The sequence below is a fragment of the Aulonocara sp. 'chitande type north' Nkhata Bay genome, linkage group LG14, assembly GCF_057382095.1.
Source record: "Aulonocara sp. 'chitande type north' Nkhata Bay isolate Kocher_YH1m ecotype deep benthic linkage group LG14, A_spYH_male_GT1.1, whole genome shotgun sequence".
Taxonomy (NCBI): domain Eukaryota; kingdom Metazoa; phylum Chordata; class Actinopteri; order Cichliformes; family Cichlidae; genus Aulonocara; species Aulonocara sp. 'chitande type north' Nkhata Bay.
In genome coordinates, this window is record NC_141357.1 from 23,401,904 (window position 1) to 23,411,458 (window position 9,555).

At 39.8% G+C, this 9,555-nt stretch overlaps 1 protein-coding gene across 1 annotated transcript; it reads left to right on the forward strand.

The window, feature by feature from the left end:
* The first annotated feature begins 4,055 nt into the window (after positions 1 to 4,055).
* ppm1na (protein phosphatase, Mg2+/Mn2+ dependent, 1Na (putative)) lies at positions 4,056 to 9,555 on the forward strand. The gene is made up of 6 exons (XM_086261639.1): positions 4,056 to 4,845; positions 5,583 to 6,154; positions 7,042 to 7,159; positions 7,253 to 7,367; positions 7,462 to 7,525; positions 9,349 to 9,555. The coding sequence occupies exons 1-6, from the start codon at positions 4,440 to 4,442 to the stop codon at positions 9,379 to 9,381; spliced, it is 1,308 nt and encodes a 435-aa protein (XP_086117765.1). The 5' UTR covers positions 4,056 to 4,439; the 3' UTR covers positions 9,382 to 9,555.

Here is a 9,555-nt window from a genome sequence, read left to right on the forward strand (position 1 = left end):
CTCCTCCCTCTGTGTCTCAGTCATCTACTGAGAGGCTTCCTCCCTCTCCTGCCTCTCGCTCAGTCACTCAACAGCCCCGCCCTGCCTCACTCCACCATCCTCCCCTCTACATCTCCTCTTCCATCGCTAAGGCTGCAGCTGTAGTAGTAGTGTACGCTACAGCAAAAGGGGGGAAGGCACGAGTGTCTGTGTGCCTCAGCTTGCTGTCATCTCCCATTCACAGCTACTCTACACCCATCTATCCCCTCTCCCTCTCTCTGTCATCATGTGATCCCATCTCAGGATCTGATCGAATCAGGTTGTCAGAGAATGAAGACATTAATGATGTAAAACATAAATGTAAAACATAGGTTGGGTACGATGAGCTGAATCCTCAATTACATCCCATTACTAACATGTAAGGTTCGTCAGCTTTAGTTTGTTTTAGTAATACAGATCAGATTCTGTTTTCTCATATTATAAACACACAACTAAAACCACAGCCATAAAATATGCAGTATATAATATACTGTAGCATAAAAATTCAAGTAAAAGCTTTTAATTAGATTGGAAACAAGGCCTGGGAAACAACGAACACCAGGAGGCAGTGTTGTGCAGCTATAAAAACTGATAGTTTGGTTTGAGCAATGCTGGAAAAAATATGTGCAGTATGACGTCTTCATAATGCTTTTTATTCATGTAAAATTCAGCTTTTGAACTACAACATAGACCCTTCATTTCAGTTCATAAAACTACACTGCTAATGTATCCAAACCGCAGTTCTTTTACTGAGATGTTTGAGTCATTTTTTAATCATTCGTAAAGTAACTAAAAGCAGAAATTTAAAAGGGGAAAATATAGATTTCAACTGGATTTTTGTAATTAAAAAAAGGAAACCAAAAAACTGAATAGAAGTGCAAGCTGAATGACATCATGGCAGTTACACAGCTGCCACTAGGTCAAAGCTGTGCCTCAACAAAGACAAATATATTTTCCTTTTCATAGTTTATATAAAATTTCACATATTTACTCATAAAAAAGCTAAACGTAAACTTTTTTTAAAACCTAATTTTTAGGTGATCAGTGTTGTGTAACAGCTTAAATGGGTTTTATCTGAGAATAGACCAAATTACTTAAGCCATATATTGTATTCACATGACAGATTGATGTCCAAATGTTTGAGAGATGTCAAAAACAATTTATGTTTTCTTGAATGATTTCCATAACCGGGGTGGAAAACTGACGGACTGCTTTAAACACGAAATGATTTGAGAGACAACAGCACATTACACATGCAGCTGAAACAGCCATTATTATCCACTGTTAGCATCACATGTAATTGAACAGTTCTACATTTATTTTTGTTAAAAACAAACAGTCGCATCCTGAGTTATACACCTGGCAGTTTCCATGATCAGACAAACACAAGGACCAGTGTCAGTTTATAAAAGGTTTAGTGCTACTTTTAGGTTGATGACAACAAAGATACACACATATAGACCTTAACGCTCTTAACCTCTAAACCAGGTCAGAAATCGCAAATACACAAACTAATTAGATTAAGACGCAGAGGTGTCATCTGACACACAATCAGCAGGTTACAAGTTCGAGGGCCAGTTTACTGCATATCATCTGTCTCTTCATGTGAACAAGTTCCACTTTTACTTTAGCTTATTTATATCCTCCATTTTAGCCTTAAACAGCATATCTTTCTGTTTCATATGAACATTAAAGCACTTCTTTTAGATTTCTGTCATACATCAGAGATGATGGTACACAGCCAAAAGGAGCTGGTACCATTTACCATTCTCAACGTTTAAGGCAGAATGGTGGCCAGTGCTTCAAAAGTTTCAAAAGTCCAGTGTGAACAAATAGAATTCAACTTCACAGTGAATATAACTCATGATTAACTCACTGGGAGTCAATATCTGAACATACAGCTCTGTCCAAAAGTCTTGGGCCAACACACACTTTGTTAAAATTTCGCTAGGAAATGGGAAATATTTGCGATGACTTATTAAAGCATGTGCAAAAATACACGGAAGAAAAGTATATAAAGCAAATACTGATTTTGTAGAAATTTAATGAGCGTGAAAGTCGCTATTTGTTATGATCGCCTTTATTCCGCTTGAACAGCTTGAACTCTCTTAGGCAAGCGGTCCTCAAGTAGTCTCAAGAAATAATTTTCCAGGCTTCTCATAGGACATTCAAAGCTCTTCTTTAGTCAGTTGTTCCATTCTCTGGCAAGTTCAAGCTTGGGAACCGGTGAAAGCCCATGCATGACTGCTAATGTTCTACTGTGTGCTTTTCTATCCTGGTATGCTTTTGTTGCATGGGTAATATGTTGCTATCCTGAAAGATTACGCCACTGCCCAGCTAACACTTTCCAGAGAGGAATGCATGTTGAATTAAAAATATGATGATACTTTTCTCCAACACCACTGGCTGAACAGACCCTGCACTATGCTTTACAGATGACTGAAACAAAAATGTTGATAAGCAACAATTTATTTTACTTTTGAAATAAAAATGTCATATTCATCACTCTAAAACACCTGTTGTCACATATTTTCATTCCAGTTCTTGTGTCAAGTGACATACTTCAGCCTTTCTTCCCATTTCTCTTCCTTAAGAATAACTTCTTGACAGCCTCTCTTTCACTAAGGACCAAATTTATTTGTCAGGTATTTGCTGGGTTTATACCCATTTCGTAAGGATATGACTTTCAAATACTGTTTAATCTCCTTAGATAATTTTTTAAGGTCTGCTACTTTTTTTTTTACAGTTTTTTTTTTTTTTCAATTTTAATGCCACACTGCACACCATGATGAGACATTAAGTTTTTAGCTATTATGGATCTAATTTGGAATCACCTTGTTGACATGGTAAATTGCCTGTCAAACTGTGTTATCTTTGGGAATTTTTTAAATACATTTAACAAAAGAAAAGAGGAGAAATGATGTATTTATAGGCTGCTAGTAGCAAATTGCCTCAAACCTACAATTTTACAATGGTTCTAAGTTGTCTGTTTCATCCCTGGTAAGATACCTTGTTTACACTTGAATGACTTATAGCCCATTTAAGTGGGTTGACAAACATTCCTCTGAATTCCTCTGAAAATGGCCAAGTATAAGGGCTGAGCTGAAAAACTGTGAAAAGCAGCCCAAAGAAATGACCTTCAAGCCTGGAGAACTACTTCTCAAGACCACTTCATGTCCACAAAGTCTGGGTCCTTGGAAGCAAAATATAAGGGTATGAAGGGTGGCTCCAGACTTCAGCACAATGATATTTGCCAGTGATTTTGTTTTGTTGCAGTTGTGATCATTTTTAAATCCACCAATTTGCCTCCTGACATTTTAAAAGAAATAACTGCATGCAAAAATAAGTTCTACTTAAGTTTTATTTGACCTTAAACAGAGATAAGTGGTTACAGAAAACCTTACGAAAAATGAAAATATCTCATTTTTATTTACAGCGCTCATCTCAAAGTCTGCTACGTGGCTTTTTGAGCTCTCAGTGATTTCCCTTGTTTAACAGGAGAGCTCACTGGTCTTTATGATGAGGCACGTTGAACCTAGTGCGATATATATTTTTAATCACTTGAATTGAACTTGTGTTTCATTTACACAATTAGATTATCAAATAAAATGTGCTAGCTAGATTATGACGTATACAGATGACTAAGATGATTTTTTTCCAATAATCAAATTTCAAGCAAATTAAGAACATTTATAGACTGACTTATGGACAACACTGGCAACCTCACAGGGTATTGTGATGATCCCTAAACAAATAAACAATAGGATTCATGAGTCACTCAAAAATTCTCTCTAAAGATCGTCAGAGATGTTAATCTCCCACAGGCGTGCAAGACTGATCATGGGCTCTGTCAGTGTTTTGCTAAATGTCCCAGTTATAATCCATGCATGTGTGCAGACACAGGACTCTTGTGCTGGCATGCTGGCCATGTGATAATCCAGCATTACCTACAGAGCCAGTACTACACAGTCAGAGGTAGAGGAAGAAGGACAGGGAGTGGGTGGGGCCAATTGAGGAGATAAATCCATGGAAATAGATGAGCCAATAGAAGTGCCAGGTTGATAAAGTGAGAAGAAAAGAAGAGAGAGAGGGAGACAAAAAACACAAAACAAAAAACCCCACAGACAGTGAGAACCAGGTCTTGACGAGGGAGGATTCTCTACAAGAAAGTCGCAGGATTTTAAAAAAATATGCCCCTGGTGTTTTTAAATAGAAAACTAACGCAGTGTTTCATTTAACCGGATTTCACTGTAAAAACAATTTTAGTTTACCTGCTTCCCCTGCTTTGGGGGGAAGAGGGTTATAACCTACCTGTTGCACTGGACCTGTTGAGAAAAACACAGGGGCGGAGGAGGGGCACCCGGAGGAGACGAGGTGCCGCCAAGTCGAGCAGGAAGCTTGAGCACAGACTCCGTGGAGTGATGAGGACAGCACGCCGGGCGAGCAACGTGGAGGTTCCCTCCTTCCTCCGACAGCTGGTGAAAGAGACAGAGAAGATGGTCACCTTCTTCTTCAAAGGAGGATCCAGGGAGACAGGGCCTGGGGAGGAGGACAACTTGGATGAAGATGACGGAATACCCAGCCCGTACCTGGAGCATCCCATTTTGGAAAAGTATGTGTCTGAGGGGGGATCTCCTGTGGGGTTGAACTATGCTGTGGCAAGCATGCAGGGGTGGAGGGCTCAGATGGAGGATGCCCACGCCTGTATGCCCCAGCTGAGAGCAGAGTTGCGAGACTGGGGTTACTTTTCTGTTTTTGATGGACACGCAGGCACCACAGTGGCACAGTACTGTGCCAGACACCTGCTGGATCACATCCTGGCTGCAGGTACGTGTTAACCACCGACTCTGAATCAAAATGTAAGATTTTTAGAAACTTATATTTATATCTAAACACCTTCAAAGTAGCCCCAAACATGTTCTTACTTTACTTGTTTGACAGGAAAACGCTTCCAGTCTTTTGTGGCTTTAATAATTAACATTCAGACTTGAAATGCACTCGCTGTAGTTTGCTTAGGACCAAAGCCTCTTAAAGAATAAAATAAGCAACATCATGCAAAGGAGAAGCGGTCTGGCAAGTTAAATACTTTAGCAGAACATGTGTATTTTCAGTCCCAAAACAAATCCTTTGATAAACAGGTCAATTAAATTACTTTAGGAACACAAAATAGCTAATTAAGAGCTGATTAATAAAGGCTATAAAAGATTGAGACTTAAGGGTTACAGCACACTGTGCATTGCTTAAAGTGAATTTAAAAAAATAAAACACCACACTACACTACAGTATGCATTTTTTTCAAATCAAAAATTCTAGATGCTTTTAGAAACACTTGAAACATCGCAGGGACTGAATTTATTTAAACATGTAATTTCAACCCAGCAGTTCTACAGGGAGAAAAAACAAAACTACATTGAGTTTTTCACGTTTGCTCACAGCTACAGTACTGCTCAGTAATGTTTGTCTCTCCAGTGCACTTTCTCTAAACTTGTTCTGTGTCATTAAAAGTTAAATGTAAAATGTCACAAGCCAAACATCTATCTTTGATTGTCCCTCTTTTCCAACAGGTGGGATTCAAACAAACGAGGATCCTGAGCAAGTAAAGGAAGGGATACGCGAAGGCTTCCTAGACATTGATCGTCATATGCACAAACTGGCTCGTCAGGACAACTGGGACAGAAGTGGCTCCACTGCAGCAGGTGTGCTGATTTCTCCGCGCCACATTTACTTTATCAACTGCGGAGACTCCCGCACTCTGCTCTGCCATGACAGCCAGGTGGTCTTCTACACCGAAGACCACAAGCCGTTCAACCCCAGAGAAAAGGAGCGGATCCAGAACGCCGGAGGCTCGGTGACCCTGCAGAGAATCAATGGCTCGCTGGCTGTTTCCAGGGCACTGGGAGACTTTGACTTCAAGGAGGTGGACTGGAGGTCACAGACGGAGCAACTCGTGTCTCCGGAGCCGGAGGTGTACGAGCTGGTGAGGACGCCTGAAGACGAGTTCCTAATTCTAGCTTGCGATGGTGTGTGGGATGCCATTGGAAATGAAGAACTGTGTGCTTTTGTACGCAACCGTCTGCAGGTGTGCGATGACCTGAGAGAGATTTGTACCCAAGTCATTGATCTCTGCCTCTATAAGGTGAGAAATCAGGCCACAAAATCCACAGTAACAGTGAAGCACTTTGTGAATAGAAGCACTCAGACTTGCAATGTTCTAAAAGAATACACACACACACACACACACACACACACACACACACACATACACATATATATATATATACACATATATATATATATATATATATATATAGATATAGATATATAAAATTTTAAACTGAACTGCTTAATTCCCAAACACATGTGTATCATCGCGAGGTCTTATCTTAGCAGTCCTTCTGTTTACTTCAAACTCAGCACACTGGACCTTTCAGTAAGACTCAGAGTTACCACAGGTGGATTTGTGAATGGCAAGCTTTACGTCAAGAGGGGGGTGGTGGTGGGGAGAGTCTCTGTGAGGAGGTTTAATGCTAACAACTTGTTACGTAAGTAGATTACTCCTGCTGGTCTTCTTAATGCTTTTTAGTTACTATCCATACTCTATAAATAGCTGTATTAAGGAATCCTGGGGACAAGATTGGAGGGAAGAAAAGCCGCACATGGTTGGGATTAGGCCTGAATGTGAGGCTGTTGACGCTGGCTCAGACACTTTATCCCGGCTACGATGGGGCGCTATTTATTTATTTTACTGTACCTGCTGAATAACTGCATGTTCCAGTACACACTGAGCCTCACTTCATAGGCAACAGGATGATGGCAATAACACTGCAATAACTTTCCAGGATGCATTTTTCCAGAGTTACAAGCTATAATATGTAGTTTACAATGTGACATCACAAAAAAAGCCAAAAAACATTTTTTCCCCATGACATGGAAAAAATACAAGAACCTCAGATAGCATTTAAGTACATGTAACTTTCTACTCTTATTTCGATCTGCATCAAAGTGCTCTGTCTCCCTCTGCAGGGCAGCTTGGATAACATCAGCATCATCATTGTCTGCTTCCCTGGCGCCCCCCAGGTGTCACAGGAGGCACTGCAACAAGAGGCAGAGCTTGAGCAACAAATTGATATGAAAGTGGAAGGTACTGCTGATAACTTTCCTGCTTCATGCTAAAATAGATCGCTCTTAATTTCCATTTTTATAAGCAGGTTGTTTTACTCATTGACCTCCACAGAAATTATCCAGATGATGAGGTGCAAAGATGAGGACCCTGACCTTCTATATGTGATCAAATTCCTAGCAGCAGAAGAGATGCCGGGACTGCCCCCAGGAGGAGGAATCACCAGCAAGTGAGCAAACGAATCGCCGCCAACACTGATGTGTTTGAAGTGCAATTAATTTTGGAGAATCAAATACCTACTCTTAGTGTTTCTACTTTTGCAGGCGAGACTGTATCATCTCAGCATACCAGAAACACATCATGGCTCTAAGGACTCAGGAGCCTATGGTAATGCATAGAAGACACGCATAAGAAATGTCACAAAAGCTGGTAGATCTATGGATGTTTATCTTCTGTCACATTACAGTTGGAAAACCTTAAAGTAGGGATAACAGGCTCCAGAGAGCAGGACAATCTGAGGGCAGGATTTCTCTCGACATTAACCAAACCACAAGTTGTGGATTTCTCCCACTGAGAACGCCACATCCAGATGAACAGAATGAAATTTTGGAATTTTAAAATTAAACACATATGGTTGCAACTAGCTGTTGTTGTGACTGATCAACCTTCTAGTTTAAGTTTGAAGTATGAAGACTTGCAGGTTTACTTTCTGTGACAGTATGTTTAATGTTTTTTGCTCAAATCCCAGTTTTATTTAGTGCAACCTTTCCTCCTAAAACCCAGCAATCATTTTTTGTCCTCTGTCTGGTACATAAGTCTGAGACCATTACATCAAGCCCATTTATGCAATCTATATGACTCCCTCTGTACTGTCAAGGGGAAATCCCGAGCTTTCTATTCTATACAACATTGTGGGGGTTGAGCTAACAGAGCACACAGACTTTCTCTTTAAAATGACGGAAATTGCAGTTTCCATATTTTCCATATTCTTTTGAAACATTTAGCAGGATTTCAGCAATGCACAGTAATTTTACCTCTTGCAAAACAAAACTTTGATTCAGTGTCTTCAGTGTCTGACCTAAGTCATTACTTCAGGAAGCAGAGAATTAAATGAAGTCAGAACTGTGAAAGGGGAGTCAGAATTATTTCTGTCAGGGGATTAGGTGGAGGAAAGCCAGACATCAGAGCAGGAAGGTTAAAATCTCAGAGGAGGAAATAACAGCTTTTGAGGATCAATTCGATTTCAACTATACAGAAATTGGGTTGAAATTTTATTTTTAGGATGAAACAAGAAAACAGAATAATGCTGCCCACAACCCTGAAACAGGAGCTCCTCTGATTACATCAAACAGGAAACAGGCAACCCGGCATTATTTAGAAAAAAGGAGCACACAAACAAGAGAGAGATGGTTATTTCTAAAGGTGGCATTAAAACTTCTGCACTATATCTGTGGTCACCACATGACATCATACATGTCTAATGTCTCTGTAAAGCACTTTGAATCACCTTGTTGTTGAATTGTGCTATACAAATAAATTTGCCTTGCCTTGCCTTGCCTACATAACCGAATTTCCCATTTCCTAGTTTTAACCAATTTTTCAAGATTAGGGAGTCCATCAAACTAATACATGAGCTGAGGAGTCTCTGAAGTGACACCTCTCTTAAACAGAATGTAACAAGGCTGCCATGGAAAGATGATTCCCTTCACATGATGATCCTCTTGGAGACAGACAGTGATTCAAATCCCACCACTTCAGAGGTCTAGCTTGTGCAACACTTCTCATCCATAATGAAGAAGAAGTGTTGTCATGTTACCACTTCTCAGGCGCCCCAATAGTCGGTATGCCCTCCACCGTAATTTTTAACCTTCTTGCACTGATGTCTGGTTCTCCTCCCCCTCATCACTTGACAGCTCTGAGCACGATCCCACTTCCACAGTTCCGAGTAAAATATCTTTAGGCCTCACTCAGACATCATAGCATTCGGTGATCAAACAAGACTTATTGTCCACTTCCAGGAACAGAAGATGAAAAATAAATAAATAACAAGTTTAAAATGTGTTTCCTTGAAACAGAATAATCAAAAAAATAATTATTTCATCCGAGTCTCAGAAGGAAATAATAATAATTACAAAACAACTTAATAGAATTTCTATTTTATAGCATTACCGGGTCTGAAATAACTATGTCTTTGTCTTGTGACATTTCAGGACATTGAAGGATCAGAGGAAGACTCAAACTAAAGCCACGAAGAATCAACATCATGAAGAAAGCTTAGACACTTCTTAGATGTGGACCACACTAAGCACAATTCTTTAAGTAACGTTTTTGGGTATAGGGTATATTTGTTTTTGGGTATAGCCACACATATTTGCTTTCTGGTCAAATCATATTAAATATGGAGGAACAAAATGATA

What these genes read in the sequence shown, in the direction of transcription:
- ppm1na (XM_086261639.1), top strand. Translation starts at nt 4,440, where the DNA reads ATGAGGACAGCACGCCGGGCGAGCAACGTGGAGGTTCCCTCCTTCCTC. An exon ending in AATTGATATGAAAGTGGAAG is followed by an intron (nt 7,160 to 7,252) that starts GTACTGCTGATA and finishes TGACCTCCACAG; the next exon opens with AAATTATCCAGATGATGAGG. An exon ending in GGAGGAGGAATCACCAGCAA is followed by an intron (nt 7,368 to 7,461) that starts GTGAGCAAACGA and finishes CTACTTTTGCAG; the next exon opens with GCGAGACTGTATCATCTCAG.